Source organism: Podarcis vaucheri (genome assembly GCF_965113315.1).
Source record: "Podarcis vaucheri genome assembly, chromosome: 10".
Classification (NCBI taxonomy): domain Eukaryota; kingdom Metazoa; phylum Chordata; class Lepidosauria; order Squamata; family Lacertidae; genus Podarcis; species Podarcis vaucheri.
In genome coordinates this window covers 57,882,188-57,906,170 of record NC_138748.1, presented here as the reverse complement: position 1 = coordinate 57,906,170, position 23,983 = coordinate 57,882,188, and the positions used below count along the sequence as shown (strand labels likewise).

General features: G+C 44.2%; 1 protein-coding gene across 9 annotated transcripts in view; it reads left to right on the top strand.

Moving 5' to 3' along the window:
- The window catches only part of MICAL3 (microtubule associated monooxygenase, calponin and LIM domain containing 3), a 190,885-nt gene that overhangs the window by 66,342 nt on the left and 100,560 nt on the right, over positions 1 to 23,983 (top strand). For all 9 annotated transcript variants that reach the window (XM_082241384.1, XM_082241380.1, XM_082241379.1 and 6 more), the window contains exons 2-7: positions 14,996 to 15,384; positions 17,810 to 18,017; positions 18,958 to 19,074; positions 19,339 to 19,440; positions 21,556 to 21,711; positions 23,275 to 23,375. In XM_082241384.1, coding sequence (XP_082097510.1) covers positions 15,121 to 15,384; positions 17,810 to 18,017; positions 18,958 to 19,074; positions 19,339 to 19,440; positions 21,556 to 21,711; positions 23,275 to 23,375 — 948 coding nt within the window. In that variant the 5' untranslated portion in view covers positions 14,996 to 15,120. The remainder of the gene's footprint in view (positions 1 to 14,995; positions 15,385 to 17,809; positions 18,018 to 18,957; positions 19,075 to 19,338; positions 19,441 to 21,555; positions 21,712 to 23,274; positions 23,376 to 23,983) is intronic.

Genomic DNA, 23,983 nt, shown 5'->3' with positions numbered 1-23,983 from the left:
CACCCTTGAGTTAAAAAGATCAGGTAGCAGATGATGGGGAAGATTAGGAAAACGTTAGGAAGAAATTTTCAATGGCAAGAGCTTTTTGACAGTGGAGCAGTCCACCTCGGAAGCGGTGTAGACTCTTGTTCATTGGTGGTTTTCAGACAGAGGTTGGATGGTCATCTTTTAAGGATGCTCTGTGATTTCTGCATCACAGGGGCTTGGACTAGATGATCCTTTGCGTCCCTTTCAAATCTACAATACAGTGGGACCTCGGGTTAAGTACTTAATTCGTTCCAGAGGTCTGTTCTTAACCTGAAACTGTTCTTAACTTGAAGCACCACTTTAGCCAATGGGGCCTCCTGCTGCCGCTGGAGCATGATTTCTGTTCTCATCCTGAAGCAAAGTTCTTAACCTGAAGCACTATTTCTGGGTTAGCGGAGTCTGTAACCTGAAGCGTATGTAACCCGAGGTAACACTGTACTGATTCTATGACTTCTTGAGAGAAAAAGGAGCTTCTTGTGTTCCATATTTTGTGTGTGTGTGTGTGTGTGTTGCACTTTGGAAGGGAGGCGTGTAGAAAAACAGGAAACTTGCCATAAAATGGGGAAGGCCTCATGCTGTCTGGACATACATTCTAGGCACTGGACTGCTTCAGTGGTTCCTGCTAGTATTATTTATTTATATATTTACTTTATTACATTTCTACAGTTCTCTTCATCCAGGGATCACAGAAATGCTTATAGTACAAAAACACAAAAATGCATAACATAGTAACAAACAACACACACACACACACACACACACACACACACACACACACTCCAGTTTAGAAGGGCATATTGTCTTTGCCTGGCACCTCAAAATATGTAACAAAGGTGCCAGGCGAGTTTCCTTGAGGAGAGCACTTGAAAAGCAGGAAGTTGCCACAAAGAAGGCCCACACTTGTGTTGCTATGTTCTGGACCTCTCATGGAGGTTGCTTTTGTGTTTTGCCACCGCTGCCCAAGCAACTCTGCTCAAAAGTAGAATTTCCTGATTTGTGATCATTTGAACCCGCATTATACCAAAACAGACTACTGGCCTATCTGACTTAATTTTTTCTGCTCTAATTGGCAACAGCTTGTCATGGTCTCAGGAAGAGTTTTTTCCCATGTACTTGAGATCCTTTAGTTGGAATTGCCAGGATTGAACCTGGAATCTCTTGTATGCAAAACAGTAACTCTCTTACGGTGCTGTGGGTTTTCCTAGGCTTGAGTAGGGTTGCTTGCAGTGTAGACAGCCACAAAAGATCTCTGTATAGAAGTTCCAAAGAGTTCCAAAGAGCGGAAAAGAACGAAAGTCTCCTTTGTCTTCTGTGTCTTCTTCCATGTATTTTTACACACAAACGGTTAGTAGTACATATTTCAACTTTACCGCATGTTTACATTTTTTAAAGGAATGACAGTGTTCTAAGTTTGTTTGTTTACTGGTACCTGTCTTTCCTTGATACCCAAGAGCTATAGCATACAGTATAAGCTTGTTAATAGTCTTGAATTGCTTTTTCACGAACCTGCCGACTCAAATCTTTTTAGAGTTCACCGTAGCCGGTTGCTTTTTCTTCTTAGTCTTCCATTGGCATTTGGGCAGGCAGGTTAGTCACTTGAAAAATGTGACATGAACCAGTCTCTAACAGATGTCACCCTAAGCTTAAAGAACTAGCCAGCACACTGAAGCACAGGAATCTTGAGCCAAATGCGGTGCTGATTAGACAACAGAGTAATCCCCTACAAAATGATTGCACAGCCAGCAAATAAAATATTGTGGTTTTACATCCACTTTTCTTCTTAAACTGCTCTTAATCACATCTTTTGAATTTGTGGCCCTGGAAGCGTGTATATCTGCTACGTTCAATCCCTTACGCTGGCTTTGCCTATGTGGACCAGATATTCTTCAGCTTCTCCAGGCGCTGTCATGTTGGAGCGCTAGTCCTGGTTCCTTACGCTGAACTTCGCTTACCTCTGATGTAATATGCCTCTTTTAGGATGTGTTGGACTTAAGACCAGCCCTCAGATTTTCCTATTTGCACTAACTACCAAAGCACATTGGCGTGGCATGCTGCCAGTTCATGCCGGCCTTTTGCTGCTCCAACTGACGCGTTGCTGAGCTGTGGCCCAACCTGGAGACAGGCTAGCGGTGGGTGTTAATGAATTGCATTCGCTTTTTCTTTTTTGACTTTCAAGAAGGAACGAAAGATAGGGTGGTACATGGTGTAAGCTGGAAGCTGCCTCTCTGTGCTACATACTTTGTTCTAGCTGCCGTGAGGCATTTTGAGAGGTGGAGGGGTTTGTGTTTTGTCCATGTCAATTCATGGATCATCAGCTCGTCTGCAAGAACGACTGGTACTTTTGGCATAATGCAGCTGTGGAAGCTTATTTACTTTGGCTTTGAAAATGGTTTGGCGCAGCTTTCCTTATGCGAAACCTGCTTTGCTCAGAACAGAATCCAGTACAGCAGTTTGCTTTCATTTCCCCCTCACCATTTATTTTTTAGCAATTCCCAACTCTCGTGGTTATCAAGAAATGTTTAAAATGTGCTGGGAATGTGTATAAAGGGGAGGCTTTGGGATAAGGGTTGTTTGCCCAAGAATTCTGCTTTGTCTCCCTAGGGTTCCTCAGTTATCCTTGCTCTGTTCTAAACGGACTTCTTATCTCCTTCCATCAACTCATGCAGTTTCTCTCCATTGTCAATTTCACGTAAAGGTGCTAAATATTGCAACTTGAACAGAGTACGTTCGTTTTAAGGCAGGGTTGAGGAACCAGATGCCCTCCAGATATCCGCTCTCAAGGTATTGTTGGGCTCCCAACTCCCATCAGCCCCAGCCAGCATGTCTAATGTCAGAGGCCATGGAAGTTGTAGTTCAGCTACACCTGCAGGACCACAGTTGCCTACCCCTAGTTTAAGCCAAATTGGTATAAAGCTAGGTTTTGTATTCTGAAAGCACATGGATCTTAAAAGGGCATTTTGAAGCTCCACTAAAGAGAAGGTTCATGGCGTGACAGTATAAGTCTGACAGGCCCATGGTGCCCTCCCCCCGCCATCTTAGCCCTCCGAAGCTCAAGGCAAGTGTACCCAGCTGCGCCCCACATCCTCTGCACAGGCCTGAAGAGGGACAAGGGTCATTGGTCATCTGGAAACTGAACTGGGCAGCGACCAGAGGGAAGTTGCAAAGCTCTGTCATATTTTACATTTACTAGGAAGCAGAAGTTGCTTTAAAACTCTTAGTCCACAACACTCAGATCACTTCCACCAATTCCTTTCACAGCCTCTGGAGCAACCTTTTCCAGCCTTGAGTCCCCAGATGTCGTTGGACTACAACTCCCATCATACCTGACCACTGGGGCTGCTAGCTAGGGTGATGGGAGATGTAGTCCAACATTTGGGTTGAGAAAGGCTGCTGTGGAGTGTGGCAGAATCTTGAGCACATGACTGCTGGTTACTCTGGAGGTGGTGGGTGATGCATTCCTTGAGAGGCTACATTGCCTTGGAGGACACCGCCAATTGCATCCACATGTCACCAATATCACTGCCTTTTGATAAAACGGATTTCTTAGGAGGACTTTACTTTTTCCATGTACTGAACTTGGTATCCTCTTTGGCTTGAGTCATTTTCACATACTTGGTGTCTTCAGGCAAATTGCTTTACTAAATGCTAGTTCCAGCCTCAAGTGGGAGTCAGGTGTCCAACCAGAGAGGGGAGCGTGCTGCCCAGTTGCTATTTTTAAGTGCTTGAGCAGTGCACAAACGCTGTTTGCTTGGAAGATGGAAGCTCACCCCTGAAGGCAGAAGCTCCGGTCCTAATCAGCTGTTAGTGCTGCAGAATCCAGGTCATTGGTCCTGTAGAGAGCTGCTCGCTTGAGACTCTTTGCCCAGGAAACAGAAATTGCTCAGTCCCTGCCATCCTTCATGGGAAAGCAATTTGTTTAGCTTAGCTGTGCTAACAAAAGTTTTAGAATCTCCTTCTGAATGGGGAATGTTGGTACAGCATCCACCTAACAGGAGCAGGCTTTGTTTTCTGGAGCTGGTGGTTTCTCCCATCACTAAGGAGATATGGTAAGGTGTGGTTGGTTGGGGTGTGAAGCTTCTAATGGGACAGTGTGGGAAGTCTAGCTAATTTGTTTCTAATTGCTTTGCTTCATCTTCTCATTTAAATTATGCGGTATGGCATGTTAGTTTTCGAAGAGTAATGGAAACTGGGATCGGCTGAAGTTTAGAGAACTGGTCTGGTGTAGCTTGTATTTAGGTATTCAAAACTGGAGTGAAAGGGTGTTATCTCTTCACAGAGTATGGAAATGAACAAACAAAAAACCACAGTGCCTTCAGGATCCATTTTCCAAGATCACTTAATGTAGGTTGCAGTATGAATTCTAATCCATAAGAAGTTCTTTTTTTAAAAAAATAAGGAATGAAGAAATGGTAGTTTTCCAGATCAGTGCAGAATGCAAGGGTGTGATCCTTGTTTCATGCGCAGCTGGGGATGCACATTTTGGCAGATGTGCTGTACTTGTTTTCCATAGATCTTGCCTTTCCGTAATTAGACTAATCAGCTGGCTTCAGGCAAATCGGTATCTGTTGACCTCAGCCCCCACCAGTTGCCGTATTGGATTAAAACAGACCAGTTGGACAGGGTTGCTGCTTTTGTTGTTACGATTAAATATATGCTCTGAGCACTCTGAAATGTTCTCTGTATGCCATCTTCAGTGAATGTAGCCACCCCATTTCAATCATGCAGTTCTAGATCCCTTGACAACGCAAGAACCAGCCGTGTCATCCTGTCCTTAGAACCTTTCTGCCCAAATTAAAAGATGTGCCCTAATTTCTGACCTGTTAGTTATGAGCACAGCTGTCTAGTTCACAGTGTGCTGGATGCAGCTGGGCTGTCTTCATCCTTCATACTCTGATGTTGCTGTTATGCTGGCAAAATCAACAACTTGCAGATTTGTGTATGTATGTGCTGCCGCCCTCTACTGGATGGAATCACATTTATTAAAGCATTTGGTGCCTTCCTTTCAACTCTTGACATATATATAATTTTTTAAAGTAGCATCCAGGAGTTACGCTAGAATAATGTATCTTTGAGGAGTGGGCATAAAGAAGCAACAGAATTGCCTGCAAGAGCAAAGGCTGTAATATATAGGCAATATAAGAAAATGTCCAAGAATCAGTCCAAGGTGACAGCAGAAAAGTTATGCTTCTTGTAGATGTGGTAGAAAAGTTCTCAGACAAGAACACCAGACCCTTGTTTCTTAATTTTCATCCCCATTAGAACAAGATTCCTGTCTAGCTTGGGTGTCGTCATGCTATTTCTTTTAAAAAGCTCCATTGTTTGGCTTACGTTGCTCTGCATTTCTGCAGTGGATAAGCTGTGTGATAACCAGGTTTATGGGCAAAGATAAGAAAAGTGGCTTTGGAAGCTGGTTATGTGAGTTTGCAGCATTTGACTGTAATGCTGATTTGCAGTGGAACTGAATTCAACAGTTATTTCTGCTTTGGGAATTCAGAGAGGTGGTTCTTGGGGAAGGGCTATAACTCAGTGGTAGAGCTCATTCATGTTTTGCATTCAGAAGATCCTGGGTTTGCTCCCCATGTCTTATGTCTGGGGTTTTTTTATTTTTTGCCAATAATCAGATCTCTCTGAGATTGAAAGGAAATGAAACAGTCAATTTACAGGATGGGGATTTGTTGAATGAGCACTTGCCTGCAGTACTGTATATCAGAAAAACACATTTAAATGGCATACATTTCACTGTGTTTACATCTGTTGCTGCTCTGCCCCATGCCAAAATACAGCGGGGACATGTACAAAGTTTGAAATACGTAGAACAGTATCATCCGTCATGTTCAGACAACGTCTTTGATCCAGGTGAGGATGACTTCAGCCTTGCCTGGACCACATCATATTATAGTTAGTGGCCTCTGCCAAGATGAGAATGTGAGAGAGACAGGGTCGTGCTAGGGAGTAATTGGAACAGTACTTAGCTTTTACTCTGTCGTGGTTGAAAGCTATGATTTTAAGATACCCATTGTGATTGATATACATACAGACTTCTGACTCCAGTCTAGTGTATATCTATGGTGTCTAAGCCAAAGCTGTGCTGAAGCAGATTATTGGCAAGTCTTATAGGACTAGTCTGCTAGGACTAGTCTGAGCATTTTCTCGTTCTCTGGTGTTGATTCTTCAGGTTTTTTAATTTCTTCTGCCCCACCTGTAATAGAGCATTTCTCTCATGTATTGATTTCTATAGACACAGCAGGCGCTGCAACTCTCCACTGGTTTGACTTGACTCTCAAAGGCACATCTTTCATTGTCTCTTGAGACAAACAAGTGCCAACAACAGGTGGCTACAATAGCCGGCTAAATAAGCCCCCGCATTTACTAGCCTTCCAAAATAATTACTAGCCTGCTGAGGGCTGGCAGAGGAGGGAATAGCAGCTTGCTTGGTTTCTATATTGGCCTCAGAGGAGGAACTGTGTGTTCCATCGCTCTATCACCAGCCTGCTCATTCGTGTGTGTGATGTTCCATCTGCCTGCAGCTCTTGATTCCTGTGGTCATCAGGCTAGTGCTTAAATACAAGTCTATAAGTTCCTTATAGACACCCCCTGATAAGCTTCTTCCCCATGGGACTCGGGAAGAAGCTCCCCTTCCCCCAAGTTTGTAATTCTAATTACATAATTCTGTAATGGCATTATGCTTGAGACATTTCCCTCCCCCCTCCATTAGCAGCAGAGGGTATGTTTGCTCGAGAGGTAGCAAAATGGAAAATCATTTCTTGAATTGTGTTTACCATATGGTGATATATATTATTTTTGCTGAGACAGTAAACCTCTATCTGAGCTGTACCATTGCAGACTTCAGGTGAGGGCTTGCATTTTGGAATTTTTCTGATAGGCCAGCATGGCTACTTATACTTCTTGTAGAATCTGAATACTTCTCTATTTGAAAAAATAAAATAAAATCCCTGCATGTAGATCAAGTGGTGGCCAACATGGTGGCCCCAGGCATTGTTGGGCTGCAACTTCCATAGTCTCTGACCGTTTGCCATGGTGCCTGGGGTGGACGAGGTTATACATTTCCCCTATTTGGCATAAGGCACCCAGATGACAGATGAGATTCAATTAAAGCATTCCTAGTTTACAGCTTAGTTCTTTGCCTACTCCGCTGTTAAGAGTTTCAGACTCAGGGCCAAACCTGGCATTTGGTATACTGTTGGGTGCTGACTTTTTTCTGTATTTATTTTTGGTTTCCTAACTGATTCCCATCTGTTCTTATAAGGCAACGTCCAGCAGCAAGAGATGTCCTAACCCTCAGGCAGCTTTTTCCATTCTTTTTGGATGGATCAGTGCACTCTTTGAGCACGCTGTGGTTATGACTACTTAATACGTGACTCACTCGAGCCGCTGGTGAAAGTGAGCCCTAAAGCACAAAATACACAGGAGGGTTGGTCAAGTTCACCTGCTCTCCCCAGAACTTGACACGCAGCCCAGGTTTTGATGTTCCTTCTGCATAAATGGAACAAGGATAAGCCGGCCACACCTGTGTTGTCAGCCTGTTTTTAACTGGACAGAAGCTACAGGAACTTCACATAGCTTTGTGCCATCCAAGAGCTCGGGAAAGCTGCCAAATTGGCATCTTGGTTGCATCTGTGGAGGTAATGAGTTGCTGAGGAAAGACGCTCACTTTTCACTTCATTCCTCAGATTCCCTGCTTTTTTTCCCAATGATGCTGCTGGCCAAGTCATACATGCTGAAAACCACATGGGATCTTGGCTTAGAATGAAGTGGTGAACCTTTCTCTCTTGTCAAGGGCCATATTCCCATAATCTGCAGGAGGGTTGCATGCCAGTGGTCTGTGGGGCTGAAGTAAAAATGGGGCAGTGAGAGCCAAAAGTAAGTCGGGCACCCCTTCTCTCCCTGATTTCTCCAATTTCTCTGCTTTCCCCCTTTCCCCTTCTTGTTACCAACATGAAATTAAGATGAGGGATACAGGCATAGAATAACACAAACCTTTCAGTTTAGGACACTGAATTTAGGCCAGCTCTTGTGTCCTCTTAAAGTAGGAGGTGGGGGTCCTTTTGAGGAATTCTAAGTCCATAGCGAGCAATTACCAAATAATTATTATTATTTTTGCTGTAGGTCACATTTTCAGCTAGACAGTTGGGCATGCTCAGACATTGCTTTTCTCCTTTGGGTGTTCCCTGTTGGGAAGTGTCCCACTTTCCCCCCAAGATCAGGTACAGAACACTGGTACCATCAGTTCTCCATGATTTTTAGATTAAATTGTTGCCCTGAAGTTGAGAGCCAGGATCTTTGTAAAAACAGGACTCTAGAGAGATTTCTCACCCTTAAGATTCTTAAGACATATTGACTCTGAATGCTGGCAAACTTCATGAACTGAGTGTGTGCATGCAAATAAGCTTTCTCTGCCAGGCTGCTACATTTTGCCACCCATGACTATGTGTGTGTATCTTTTAAACTGTGTGTTCCTTTTTCTACCCTGGTAATTATAGGTGGTGCATCTACCGTATTTGCTTTGTGTAATTCACAAAGCTGTCATAGAGATGGCATTGGATGTGGAAAAATATAGCCCTTCTCTTCTTGGTAACCCTGGGGCCTTGCCCTGTGCAAGTAGACACCAACTGGAAAATTTGTGTAGCTTGGCACCTACTAACACACACCACTGGATGTAAAATGACATTTCAGCAGCTATCCAAGGAAAGATGAATGATGTGGGTTAGATCTGTAGAAGGTTGACGGTGTGGATGTTTTTGCCTTGCTATGGAGCAAATGGATGGGGGCCATCCTTTTGATCCCTGCCAGCTTCTGTTAAATTACCTCACTGGAATACTATGGGCCTGTTAGGCTGCTGCTATGCCCTGGGATAGAAACAGTCCAGCCCACACTGCTAAGACCTGAGTGTTGATCCTGTTGCCTTTTAGTGGGGCTTTCACATCTTACGCAGCAGCAATCTAAGCCTGCTATGAAGTCTACTCTAAACAGGGAACCACAACCAACCTCCCTAAGAAGCATGCCTGCGTGATCTCTGTGTTTGTACTTCACATGTTTGCATTCATGCTTCACGTGCTTAGGTGTGTAAGCATGTTAGGTCTACACCTGTGGACATAATGGGCGAAGAGACCCTCTATTCTTGAGTTGAAGGAGGGAGCAGCCCTCTGCAGTTTTGTTACAGTTGTTGGCATTTATCTTTCTCGAGAGAGAACGGGGTGCTCCTCTGGCACTGCTAGAGAACCACAGTGCCTTCCACAGCTGCAGAGACCGGGAACTCTTAACTGCTGCCTCCCATTTTGTTTTTGCTGGAGTCCCCAGTGGAAGCCCCAATATCTTTCTCATGAGTTTGTTTTGTTGGGCTCCTAGTTCTGATTTGATACCACTTCCCCATATCTCAGCCCCATAAAGCATTTATGCAATGATCTTTTACACATAGATCTTGATGGCTGAATTGATTAACTGCCCCCCCCTTTGAGTGGAAGAACCTGTATAGCTGTCCAGTAGAGCGGGCAGATAATAGCTTGATTGCATCCAGATGGGGTTTCCATGAAACAGTGGCGTAGCTAGCTGCTCGGTGTGCATGCCCTGCGCCTGGGGGTGGGGAAGCCGAGGCAGGGCTTGCTGCACAGAGCCTCCAAGAAGTCTGCCCACCACCTCCCCCTCGGCTGTAGGGCGGCTGAGGGGGAGGCAGCGGGCAGACGCAAGCCCCACGCTGCAGTTTCCCTGCGCTGCAGGCCGCATGGTAAGTGCTGACCCCTGTGGTGTGGCGCCCAGTGAGCCCCCCCCCAGCTATGCCTCTGCCATGAAAGCTTTTCATTAATAAGTAATCCTAAGTATTTAAATCTATGTATTTGCTTGAGTGTGTGACCATCTAATGTCCACTTGGATGAGTCAGCATTGACTTCCTCAAGACAAAAACATGCAAGGTCCTGCTGTCTGAAAGGCACAGGCAGGGAAACCAATGCCTTGGAAACCTGGCAGGCACCTCTGCCTTCCCTTGTATTTCTCTGGCTTGCTGCCTCCAGATTTCAAGAGCTTTAGGGGTCCAAATATTCCCGGCAGGAGTTAGTGGATGGAAATCACTGAAGCTCCAGGCAGAAGGACGCTTTGAATGCTGTTAATGCGGCTGTGCCTCTGCCCCCTTTCCCCTGTGTCAGGAAGAGGATTGCACCCACCTACTTTTTAATGTTGCACCCCTGCTGTTAAGAGGCAGCGCATGTAAATGATTGCATCACACAAAGACTGAAAGCTCTACAATACAAGCAAGGGTTTCTTGTGGCACCTCACAGGCTAGCAGATTTATTTATGGCAGGAGCTTTTGTAGACTAGATCCCACTTCAACAAATGCCTGAATTGTTATCCTTGGGTGAGCAGATAAATCTGCAGACCCACAAGTTCATTGTAAACGGTTGTAAACGGTGGGGTCAAAAGGCCGTGCACTCGATTCCTGGAGATGACATGGCTCTTGGATTTTCTTTGTTTTAAACTCCCTTCCCCTAGTTCCCCAGACACTACATAAGATTCTCTTGCGGCATTCCTGTGTCTGGCAAAGTGGAAAAACAAGAGGAGGACATTGGATGAGCTAAGTTTAGCTTCAGCCTTGCTCCGTGGACCTCTGCTGGCACTAAACCGTAGTGTGTTCTTTGCTTTATGCTCTCTGTTGCTATAAAAAGCATTTTGTCAGCAACTGAGGGGGGTGCAAGTGTAACTTGATACACTGAAGTGATTTGGGGATATGTACAGAGAGTCTCTCTGGGAGGACACAAGGCTCTGTGTGCAGGTAGGATGTCTTCAGAGGGCGCTGTCTTTATTCTAGAGTGGCTGATCAGGGAATAATGACTGGTCACTCACTACTTACGTTCTTCAGTCATTTCTCCGGAAAGAGTAATGTTGCCTTTAGCCCAGATCAGCAGCATGAGTGGGAAAAATGACTCTCACATTTGTGACAGTGCTAATGTTGCTCACATTGTGTCACTTTTACCATCGTTGTATATGGTGCGATACAGAATAATATACAAAAGAGACAGGTCATTTTTCTCAAAAATGCATTAACATCTGCCAAAAGTGGTACTTCAGGCCATAATGAATAAAGAAGCCACCCATTAAAAAATGTGGGAGGTGTTCAACACTAGTCTTGCTCAGAGTAGACCCACTGAAATTAATGAACCTCAGTTATGTCCATTAATTTCAATAGGTCTGTTTTGAGCAGAACCAGTGTTGAATACCACCACTTGAGTTAATTGCCCTTCACAACCTTTATTTGCATCTGTTTTTGAGACTAGATTTACCGTGGTCATTCAGACTACTCTTAATTCTTTTGTCAATGGTTCATACATGATAGCAGCCACCATATGGTAACCATGGAGAGTGCGCAGGGCTGCCTCTGGGCTTCTGGTTAGGCCCATGGAAGTGCTATTTGTGTTGATCGTTTCTCTGTGCCAGCCTTCCTCAAGGTAGTGCCCTCCAGCTGTGCTGGCTGGGGCTGATGGGAGTTGTAGTCCAAAACACCGGGAGGTCATCATGTCTGCTGTATGCAGATAGTGTCCGTAGGGCAACAGGTTTCTGTGATGATGGTGACCCTGTTTTGATCCACCACTGTGTAAATTGCAGCATGGAATGGTGGTATTTCACACAAATAGGGCTCCCTTCTGAGTCAGCCTGTCTGTTCCCCCTACGCCTTGGGTAGAGATTTTATGGCGCCTGTCATCCTGTGTGAATGTGCCCTTATCGTGTAAGTAAGCCCCAAGGGGAGATGCCTGCTTATTGCTTCAACTCCTAAATAATGTCACTTGACATAGTGCTGGCAAATGTGCAACAAGCAAAACACTCCAGAGAGAACTGACACATTGGAATGGCAAGAAACATAATTTGTGAAGATTTGCCTTGGCTTACTCACTGCCAGGGGGTGAGAAAACAAGAAGATGAAGTTGAATTTGAGTTAAAGCCATATCTCCATTCCAGCAAAAATGCATTTTATTTTTAAAAATCGTATAAGCTTGCCACTTACAGATTCTGTGTCCTGATAGAAGCATACTTTCTACCTATCTTCCTTTTTATCTTGAGATTGGATGTGTTGCTCTGGCGTGGATAGGAATCTCAGCCTATGGTAGCAAAGACAAGGCCTGCTAATGGAGGTAGATGGATGTGGAGGCCGATGAAAACAGTTGCTCTGGAATGCTGGTCCCATTGATGGTGTTGTAAGTGTGACATCCAGATTTCAGCGTTTTACTTATTTAAATAAGTCTTTTAAGTCCTGACCATCACACTTGGGGAGGAAACCTCCATTCTCATTTGGGCACATTGTGCATGAAACTCCTCCTGGTAAGAAGATTGTGACCCTTTATATCAGATACAATCCTCTCTGCAAAACCTAAGGGTTGGCAACCAGTTCCATGTGGTTTGACAATTGGAGCAGAATGCAGTGGTCAGGGTGCTGGATGGGCACATATTACACCACATCTTACAGACCAACACTGGTTGCCGGTGTGCTCCCAAGCCCAGTTCAAGGTGCATATATTGACATTGAAAACTCTAAAGGATTTGGGCCCCAAATATCTCAAGGACTACTGCCTCGCACATAGATTTGCCTGAGTGTTGACAGGGGAGGCCCTGCTGCCAGTTCTGCCACAATGCCAAGTTCAGGAGAAGATCTTTTCTGTGGTGGCTTTCAGGTGGTAGAATGCCCAGGTGCAGCTGGCATTGTCACTGTTCAAAGTTGGGCGAAGATTTACTTTTCTTGCACAGGCTTTTAGGGATGAAATGTATTACATGGCTATTGTACTCAGCAGTATGTAACCTAGCTTGGGACCACGTGGTGAAGGGTGGCCTATAAGTAATCTTGCTACTATCTGCGAGGGGCATTAAAACATTCTCTCCCCTGATTATTGCAAGTTCTACTCATAGTTTCTGATTTCTGAGACTTACATTCACTTTCAGTTGTATCTGTGCAGTCTTCAGGACTTAGGAACATAAGAAGAGCCTGCCAGTTCAGGCCAGTGGTCCATCTAGCCTAGCATCCTCTTCCCGCAGTGGCCAACCAGATGCCTGTGGGAAGCCCTCTAGGAGGACCCAAATGCAAGAGCTCTTTCCTGTCTTGCAGTTTTTAGCACCTGGTATTCAGAAGCATTCCTGCCTCTTGATTGTGGAGGTAGAACATAGCCAATCATGGCTAGTAGCCACTGACCTTTATCTCTGTGAATTTGTCTAATCCTCTTCTTAAGTTGGTGGACATCACTGCTTGTTGTGAGAGGAAATTCCATAGTTTAACTGTGCAGTTCTTACATTTTAAAAATATAAATACAAATAATTCTCTTGGGTTATGATGTACATGGTGTATTCATACTCCTGCCCATTGTGAATGGCCGCCTTTGTAGTTGGGTCACTAGGCCATGGCGTATTAGTTTTGGCAACATACCTGAAGAGTTCTCTCTTCAGTAGTTCTCTTCTTATGTGTATTCTTTGTCCTTCTCCAGGTGCTGTAGCTTGTGTTGAATGAGTGTTAAATCAGTGGTGTGCCAACATTCCCGTCTTATTAAATCTGAGCACTGCTGCGTTCCTGGGGCATTGTGCTTGTTGGTTTCACATTACAATTATGAGATTTATTTATTTTTAATCTCTGCTTTAAGGCCTACTAGTCTTCTCTGTTCCATAGAAAACTGAAAGGGCATAGGGATGTATCATGTCTTGTGATACACTGGGAATTAACTGGTTCTTAAACACTTGGAAACAAATTAATTGTTTATCAGCTTTTTTAGCATAAACGATCCCTTTTTTGCTGGGGGAGGGGAGGTGCTTAAAGAATACTACATGTTTTGAATGTTTTTGTGGGCTTGGAGTTCGGAGTGGGAATGGGATTGCTTTAATGACTTGCGCCGCAAACCCAGAGTCGTCTGCAACTGGACTTAACTGTCAGGGGTCCTTTACCTTTACCTTTTTATCGTGTAACTATTATTGCACATTGTTTTATTTCAGAGCCATTTTGCAGGGTAGACCTCAATGGCAAACTTGCCCACATCAGAGCCATTTGGGGCCCTGGACAGGACAAAGCTGACCCCATGGGCTCTGTATCCAGCATTTGCTTTATAGAGGCCGATGAGTCCCTTGATAGAGAAATTAACTATGAGCTCACTTATAGATCCTTGTAGGAAAACTGTTCAATTTTCATCCTAAGCTGTATTTGCATGATAAAATCTTGGCTTATTAAAACAGAATATGAGCAAGCTTTCTTCTGTACTTGGTTCATTTGCCCCTGTTTTGTTTCTCTCTTCACATGAGTGGAGAAACAAGCCAGGAAGCCAAAGTTAATTATACCCTCCCATTGTATGGAAATTAGGTTTCTGTTTTGGGGCTGTATAACTAATAAGAATAAGAATAAGAATAATGTTTATACCCTGCCCACCTGACTGGATTTCCCCAGCCACTCTGGGTGGCTTCCAGCACATATAAAAACATAATAAAACCTCACAGATTAAAAACTTCCTGATACTGAGGAGCCTCCATGGATACAAAAGGCTTTCTGATTCAGTCTCCTTCCAGAAGACTGGAAGGCAACAGAAATAGCAACAAGGGACAGTGGAGCTTGGGCACTTGACCCCCAAGACCCCTTTTGCTTTTCACCCTTGTTTACATAGAAAGTGTTAAACCTTTCCACCCTTTCAGAGTAACTGAGAGGGTGGGGGAATGCTGTTTGACTGTGAGTGCAGAGGATTCTAGCTAACCCTTTATGGTTTTGAAGATAGGCTTGAAAAGTTGGGTGGACAATGCTTCGTGAAACCCAGGATGGGGCAGCACGTTGAGCAGAATTTCTAACCACCAGGAATGGGGCCTCAGTGGTTGTTCAGCTCCATGAAGCTCTCTGCATCGGACAGAGTTAAGCAGATCTATGTGAACTGGCATAAGCTGCACCACTTTTTACATGCCATTGACATATGTTTGTGTGGATTCACTGACCTGTCTTTTGCTTTTCTAGGTTAATGATGTATGTGGATTAAAACAAGCGACTGTTGATGAGTGAAACAGCTGACAAGAAGGCAGGCAGACTGGAAGGGGGCAGCTGCCAATGCGCCACGGAGGGCCAGCGGCTCAGCTGGAAGCATGGAGGAAAGGAGTAATGAGAAGATGAACCAGGCCCATGTCCTCTTTGACCGATTTGTCCAGGCCTCGACCTGCAAAGGGACTCTCAAAGCCTTCCAGGAGCTCTGTGATTTTCTAGAGCTGAAGCCCAAAGACTATCGTACTTTCTACCACAAGCTCAAGTCCAAGCTTAATTACTGGAAAGCCAAAGCCCTTTGGGCCAAGTTGGATAAGAGAGGCTGCCACAAGGACTACAAGAAGGGGAAAGTATGCGCCAACACGAAGGTGGGCATTGACAAGCAGGGTTGCATTAGGTTTACCTGTACAGTATATATGAATATGGCCTTTAGCTGTATGCAGTTACATATAGATGAGCCTGTGATGTTGGCTAGTATTTTCCATGTGGCTCTTGCTGTTCATCCCTGCTAAGATGAACAATAATCTCAGGGCAATGTGCAGCTGGACTACGCAGAGTGCTGCAGCTGGTACGGTTATACTACATGTTTAAGCAAGATTACTTGTTGCTTTGTGTGGAAGTCTTAGGAATCTCCTCCTAAAACATTATCACTAAAAAATTACAACCATCATTTAAAACCTGCAGAAAATTAAAACTGCAATACAATAGACTAAAGCAAATTAGAACTCATACAGACTTTTAAAACACCTGGGTAGGCTTTTCTAAATAAGAATGCCTTTAGCAGGTGCTGCAGAGAGTATAGGGAAGGCACCTGCCTGATATAAAAAACTGATTCTGATCCTCATGAAAAACTCTTCAAGTTCAAATGACCAGATTTTATTTATGAAAAGTATAAACTTCAGTCACAATCTATTTAAATTTCCAGTTAGTTTCTTAAACTTGCTGATCACCTTGTTCTAAAAGTCCCGATTTTGTCAGCTAATCGCCTGCTAACCCTTGGTGGTTTTTCAAAACAAACAGATACCACCAATAAGTAATCTACTTAAAACTTGTATTTAGCAGTATGATGTAAGGCTGTGAAGCTGCTGGCAGCTGTGTTTAGTTGGGCTGTTTCATCTGAAGAAACGGCATGTTCCCAAAGATCAACACTGTTCACAGTGTGCTTTGCAGCCTCCATCTCTTGTTAACGCTGCCTGTGCTTCATCTTTGCTACCCTGGCTTTGACCTTATCTTTTCTGTCCTGGCTGTTTGGTGGCTTAGTGATATCGCTTCCTAATATAATTCTTGGAGCAGGCAAGAATTCCCATTGTAGCTTCTGAGTGATTTCCCCATTTGCTATGCCAGTGACAGGATTCCAACAGTCACCAGCACTCAGTTGTTACTTGTGTGAATATTCATTTGTATTCTGCTCTTCCTCCAAAGGTCTTGGGGATGAACATGTGGGTGTTCTGGTTTTGCTGGTTTGTTTGTTTTGTTTCGTATCATTTTTGCAACACTGTGAGCTAGGTGAGGACAGAGGGACTTACAGTGGGCAACCCACTTAGTCTGCATATGCAGCTGAAAGAGGAGGTAGACCTTTGAGGCAATTGTACCATTTCAGATTGCATGCACAGATCACATTTCTTAATACTACCCTTTATGAAAAATTTGCTGTAAATAGATAATAGCACAGTAGGGAATGAAGATAGCATAGAATCTCTGCAGGGGCACCAAACACAGCTCAGAATGTGGGCATGGATTCCAGAGTGGCTGTTCATGGAAGTTACTGTGGCTTCTTGATGGTGTCAGGAACTATAGCAACAGCTTAGTGTAGGCACCCCCAACCTTCAGCCCTCCAGATGTTTTGGACTACAGTTCCCATCATCCCTGACCACTGGTCCTGTTAGCTAGGGATCATGGGAGTTGTAGGCCAAAACATCTGGAGGGCCGCAGGTTGGGGATGCCTAGCTAGGTGTTTGGCTGCAACTGGGAAACCCAGTTTTGAATCCCCACTCAGCCATTAAGCTCACAAAGTGTGCTTCCCCTACTTCTCAGGGGTTGTTATGAGGATAAAGTGAAGGGACTGTGTACACACCAGCTTGAGCACCTAGAGGAAAAGTGGGGTGTACATTTAATGGTGTTTTAATAAATCTGATTTGGGAATGGAGGGGAATTAGTAAGTGAACTTGTTCTGAGATTTGAGCAGAACTTTGGTAGAGGTCTTACTCAGAACATGAGTTAGTTTTGGTTAGAGGTGGCAGGGATTGAATTTGTGGCCTTCTGCACGCAGAGTGCATGCTCCACCCCTGAGTCATGCCCCTGTCCAAATATTATGATAGTGGAGTCAAATGCTGAAGTGGAGGAACTATTATGCGTAGGGAATCCAAGCACTGCTTTTGCTGAATCCTGTGTCGACAAAAGCTGCTTTGGAAAACTGTAAGCTGGTTTGTGTGTATTTTCTAAGGCATACCGCCATGCAGTTAACCTGATTTGGTTCTGCGGAACCATTTCATATTAGGAAGAGACTGAAAACTTGACGTCGCCTGACACAAATCTGAAGTGATTCCTGATGAGGAAGGCTGGCTTTGTGTCACTCCTGTGTATTTCCACTGAAATTGTGGTGATCGTCCTATAGCCAGAACTGTAGAAAGTGCACTTGAGTATCTTTCAACGTCTTCCTGGTTTTTGTTGCATTTCAGTGAACTAAGGCCATATAAACCTCCCCACCCCACCCCGCCCCACCCCATCCAGACTTGTTTCAATTTTGAAATCGTCTTTATACAACAACATGTAAAGCTGTTTCCTCTCTTGCAGTGTCTCATCATTGGGGCTGGACCCTGCGGCCTTCGAACAGCCATTGACCTATCCTTTCTAGGAGCAAAGGTGGTGGTGATAGAAAAGCGCGATGCCTTCTCCCGCAACAATGTTCTGCATCTGTGGCCATTTACCATACATGACTTGCGGGGCCTTGGCGCCAAAAAATTCTATGGCAAATTCTGTGCAGGAGCCATCGACCATATCAGTAAGTGGTGCCATTCTTGGTCATCACAAATTATATATATCCTTAGATGGGGCTGAGGAGGGTGGTGTGTGTGTCTGAGATGGCTGTGATCCAGATAATTTTGACATAGAAAATTACTTGCCCACCACAATAATATTTATTAGCTTCTTCATATTTAGGCTTGGGGTGGAGGAAGGAAGGGGGCTAGAGTTGAGGTTGGTGGGTATGGGAGCAACATGTCTCCTGCCAGATAGTGAGTTCTCCTTCTATAGCCCTTTAGATCCTTTCATGCACTTGTATTCTCAGAAATTCCACTGAGTTAATTCAGGCATACTTCCAAGAAAGTCTGCATAGGATTTCTGTCCTTGCTTTTTTAATGTATTGATACAGCAGCAACTAATGTATGTAGCTGTACACAGATAACACATGTAAGTTCATTAAGAGCAGCAGCCTATCTTTGTTGACAGATAATAATCACAAGTCTCTAGCAAACAAGTGGATAGTTACTTGCATGGCTGTATAAATTGCCACAAGGTTTTTCAATTGCTCTCTGTGGGGAGAGGTACTATTGCCACATGAGAGAGGAAATGTTTTAATGAGTCTCCCTGGTAAAATAGCAGATCATACTAGATCGAGTACATTCAGGAAAGAAGTTCACCATAGCAAAATAATAGTTCTTCACCTCTGATTTCCTATCCACTTTCTTTTGTACAGTCTCATTTGATCACAATCCAGATGCTTTAATCTTTAGAGTTCTGCTGCTGATAGTCATCCGGGAAGCATCTAGGGTTGCTTTCAGTCACTTCATTGACTATTGGATTATATTTTTAGGTTACAAAGCTCTTTTGAGGGGATTGATGCTAACATTAGTGGCAGGCCTTGGTAATGTGTTAGTGCTAATCAGCAGGTTTCATGTTAAGCACTTCTTGTCATTTTCATTGTCTGTCCCTCTGTCTTGCAGGTATTCGTCAGCTCCAGCTGATACTCTTGAAGGTCTCCTTAATCCTGGGTGTTGAGATCCATGTCAATGTGGAATTCCAGGGGCTTCTCTACCCTCCTGAGGACCAGGAGAATGAGAGTAAGTAGAGTTGGGATGAGCGGCAGGATCTGGAAGAATAAAGATGAAGGCCTGTATTGTTCTGCTGGTGGCGTCTGAGAGCTGGTTCTTGCATTGTCATAGTGTCTGTCACGGGCTGCTTCAGTAATGCATGTAATGGGGAAACCCCCGGGGGAGGCAAGTTAAGGCGCAATTAACTTTCCACACCAGTTTTGCTAGGCTCAGTGAAATGTTATCTGGTATCATTGTGTTAAAATGTTATTAACATGCAGAATTTATTCATAGGAATAGGTTGGCGTGCGCAAGTTCACCCGAAAACGCATCCTGTGTCGGAGTACGAGTTTGATGTGATCATTGGAGGGGATGGAAGGAGGAACACATTGGAAGGTAGCTGCTACTGGTCTAGTTTCTGCTCAGCTATGCACCCCCAACCACTGTCTTGCAAGTCTTCCAGGGGGGACACATTATTAAAATAAATTATGCTGGATGTGGGGACCATGGTTGAGTGATGGAACATGCACTTTTTATGCAGAAGCAGAGCTGGTCCAAAACCTTTTGCCTCCTGAGGCAGAGCAGCTAATGTTTACCCCCACCAAGACAAGGTGCATATTACCCAAGAGTAATCAAGTTGCTTGGCCACCTGAGGCAGGAAATCCCACAAGCACTTCTAAATATACTACAGTGGTAGGTAAAGGTAAAGGTACCCCTGCCCGTCCGGGCCAGTCTTGACAGACTCTAGGGTTGTGCGCTCATCTCATTCTATAGGCCGGGAGCCAGCACTGTCCGCAGACACTTCCGGGTCACGTGGCCAGCGTGAGAAGCTGCATCTGGCGAGCCAGCGCAGCACACGGAACGCCATTTACCTTCCCGCTAGTAAGCGGTCCCTATTTATCTACTTGCACCCGGGGGTGCTTTCGAACTGCTAGGTTGGCAGGTGCTGGGACCGAGCGACGGGAGCTCACCCCGCCGTGGGGATTCGAACTGCCAACCTTTCGATCGGCAAGTCCTAGGCACTGAGGCTTTTACCCATAGCGCCACCTGCGTCCCACTACAGTGGTACCTCGGGTTAAGTACTTAATTCGTTCCAGAGGTCCGTTCTTAACCTGAAACTGTTCTTAACCTGAAGCACCACTTTAGCCAATGGAGCCTCTGCTGCCGCCACACCGCTGGAGCACAATTTTTGTCCTTATCCTGAAGCAAAGTTCTTAACCTGAAGCACTATTTCTGGCTTAGCGGAGTCTGTAACCTGAAGTGTATGTGACCCGAGGTACCACTGTACAATAATGACACATTAAGTGATGAACAATTTGCTGCCCTTTCATGTCACCCCAAAATCATCTGCCTTCGATAGCTGCCTCATTCTACCTAATGAGAGGGCCGGCCCTATGCAGAAGATGCCAGATTGTGTTTAAGTAGCAGGAGTGGAAAATATCTCTTCTCTTGACATCTCTTAAGAGCTGTTTTCAGTCTGAGTAGATGGCACTGGCTACATGGACTACTGGTTTGATTCAGTATAAGGAAGTGTTGTGTGTTCATGTGTGCTAAGTTGCTAGACCTAGACCATCCGGCTTGCCTTGTTTATGCTCTGGTGGAGCATTTTCATACTCAGCAGCTCCTAACCAGTCGAACTGCTGAAAAATATACTTTCACTCCCCTTGACAATATTTTTTTTTGGGGGGTGGGGGTGGGATTTGACCTAAGGAAGCTCCTGCCAACCAATGTTCCTGCCACCATAAATTTGTTAATCTGTAAGATGCCTCTGTGATTTTCGCCTGTTGTAGCAGAAGCACAGCTTGGCTACTTTGATCAAGTTACCTCTTAATCACACTGGTCATGCAACAAGGTGTATCATACATTGTAATAAGCCACGAGAAGAGAGTTTTATTTCACATTTGCACCCAGTCAGAGATAGAGGGAAGATGGGGAGTGGAAACATCCTCCTCCTCCTCATGCGAGCAGATGACCCCCTTACTTGTTCATGGTATTCTCACTGTACTAAGTTACTACTTGGTACATTGTCTGCAACTATAGTGGGGGAAAGTAACGTAGGAAGCAACTTTGAGGACATACATTACATAGTTAGTAGGTGCTTTAGTTGAGATTCCTGCATTGCAGGGGGCTGATGACCCTCAGGCCTCCCTTCCAACTCTACATTTTTATGGTTCTATACCCAGAATGGTCTGTGAAAGGCCCATATACAAGTTTTATTGCACACTTAGTGAAATGAATGTATCTGCCCCTAATTATAAGAAATACGTTAGATAGACTACTGTCGGTGCTGACTCTGGTGAATGAAACAACTCAGTCTTTGGGCAGCTGAGTAAAAGTCCAGGTCTCTTGTTTTAATCCAGTTTTTTCTACTACTCCATGCGGCCGCTGCTTCCATTGTCAACACTTCCATTATCAAGACACCCCTGAGCCTATATAATTGGCACTTTTGTTGTCGCAGCGAGACCTTTGAACCGCATGCCTTTTTGTTGTTGTCCCCCATCTCTTCTTTAGGGTTTCGACGAAAAGAATTCCGTGGCAAACTGGCAATTGCCATTACGGCAAACTTCATCAACCGCAATACAACAGCGGAAGCCAAAGTTGAAGAGATCAGTGGTGTGGCCTTTATATTCAACCAGAAATTCTTCCAGGATCTACGAGAAGCTACAGGTTTGTAGAAGTAGTCCAGAGACAAAAAAGGGGCATTTTCAATATGCATATTTGATCTCTTCACTTTTCACAATTTCTTTGTACTACTTGGAGGATGGCTGCTCGCCATTCGTGATGTCCCAAGGAACACGTGGGATTGTTTCAGTTGCCCAGTTTATAGAGCAGATAGCCTGGTTTCTGAGTCTTGGCTTATGTTCTCTGCCTGTTAAAGGGTGAAACAACAGTGGATTCCTATGGTATGTTTTCATTATGCTTGATTCTCATGACAATCTCATTTCGATTTTGATACACTCTATGTGGGGGCCATAATGGTTAAATAACTACAGCGGTGATGTTCAGCCACTTGGGAGCTATGTTACCTGCATGTAGCATCACAACTACCCACTTGATGGAACACTTCAGGTGTTCTCTCCCAGTATGGAAACTTGCTCAATTACAATTTATTACAACTTATTACTAAACTGAAAACTATGGAAAGACCTGGTCTGAATAGAGATACTGGATTCTTGTCTCATTACACATGCTAAAGCTATTTTTGGTCATCTGCATACTGTCCCTTGCTTTTTCCTGTAGGACTAATTGTAGTCGTTAACAGTCGTCAACAGGTTTACCATGCCCCTTGAGCCAATCACCAATCTCCTACTACCCTTCTGAGAAAAACCCCACCCCACCCTCCCACTATATAAGGGTCTGGTGACTTCTGTTTCAGTGTATCTGAAGAAGTTTGCATGCACACGAAAGCTAATACCCAGAACAAACTTCGTTGGTCTCTAAGGTGCAACTGGACCATTTTTAAAATTTTTAATATGGAAACAGCTATGGCAACTGCAGAAACCACCACAGCACTGTATGTACATTTAAAGTGGGTCTCTGCTTCGTGTTGTCTTGTGGGACCCTTTTCACTGTTTGGTTCCGTGTTGCCGAGGCTTCCGGAAAGGCCATTCATGCAAGACTACTTCTTCACTTAACAACTTGCAAGTTATGGGCTACATCTGTTTGCAGTGGGGGTTTAGGGGATACTCAAGGGTACGCAATACCGGCACAGCTGTTGTTGTTGTTAAAAAGTGTGGCACTAAGTGTAACAACTTCATGGTCAGTACCGGCACCTATTTTTCTAGAAAAAAAGCCCTGTCTGTTTGGATCAAAAGCATCATATGCCTTGCAGTCTGCTTGGTAGAAGTTTGCATCTTAGGCCATTAGAGTTTTGAAAATGAGGCGTTCAGGGGTCCATATCAACTAGATCTGTGTAATAGCATCACTCCCCTTCCCTTTTCCAGGCATTGTGCTGTTTTTATACCCCAATTATACCCCAGTTTTGGCACCAGCTCCAGGAAGAAGCTTTTTTCTTTTTCTTATTGGACACCTTGTTGTAGCATGGGGAGCATCTTGTAGTCTGGGGCTGGTTTTTCCCTATAGGTGTTTGTCTTCCTTAGACCATCTTACAAGGACATGTAAGGTGAGATCACCGGGAGGGCCCCTTGCAATACATTCTGCATTCTGCCACATGCTCTTGTATTTACCCCTCCACTGCTTGATTCTGTGTCTGTTTTTCTTCCAACTTAGGCATTGATCTGGAGAACATTGTCTACTACAAAGATGACACCCACTACTTTGTTATGACTGCCAAAAAGCAGAGCTTACTGGAAAAAGGAGTGATATTGCATGTGAGTATGCTGTTAAGTCTCTTTGTACACTGTGTGGAGTGTAGCACCATCATTCAAGCACTTTAAAGTTTGCTAACTATTCTGCTGACTTGCTTGGCTATCACATCAATCTTCTAGGACAGGGTTTGACTCAGATTATTGATAGCGTCAATTTAAAGCAAAGAGGCCATTAGATTATTAAATGGGAAACTGACAAATAATGCAGTGGTCCAAGTGCCCCCAGAAGCAGTCACCAAAATTCAAGAGCTAATTGCACCTTATATAAATATGACCTTGAGTAACCTTGAAAGACAAGCTTGATTGGTATCTTTAATTCTCAGTAGTGGCAGAGTTTGCTCTTGTGTTCTGACATATTTGTTTCACCACTGTGTAACTGAACTGACTCAGTAAATGAGCTGCTGGGAGCTGCTGTTTTGTGCATAAACATCTATCCACGAAAAATACATCTATGCTATTTGATATAAAGTGTGGCAGCAAAGGGTTGTTTTTTAACCACCAGAATATGGTGGTTCCTTCCCAGAATAAGTATTCCTTCCTGTTATATTATTTAAAGTATTTTTTATCCTGATTTTCAGCTGACATCTTCCTAGAGTGGCTTACAGCAATCA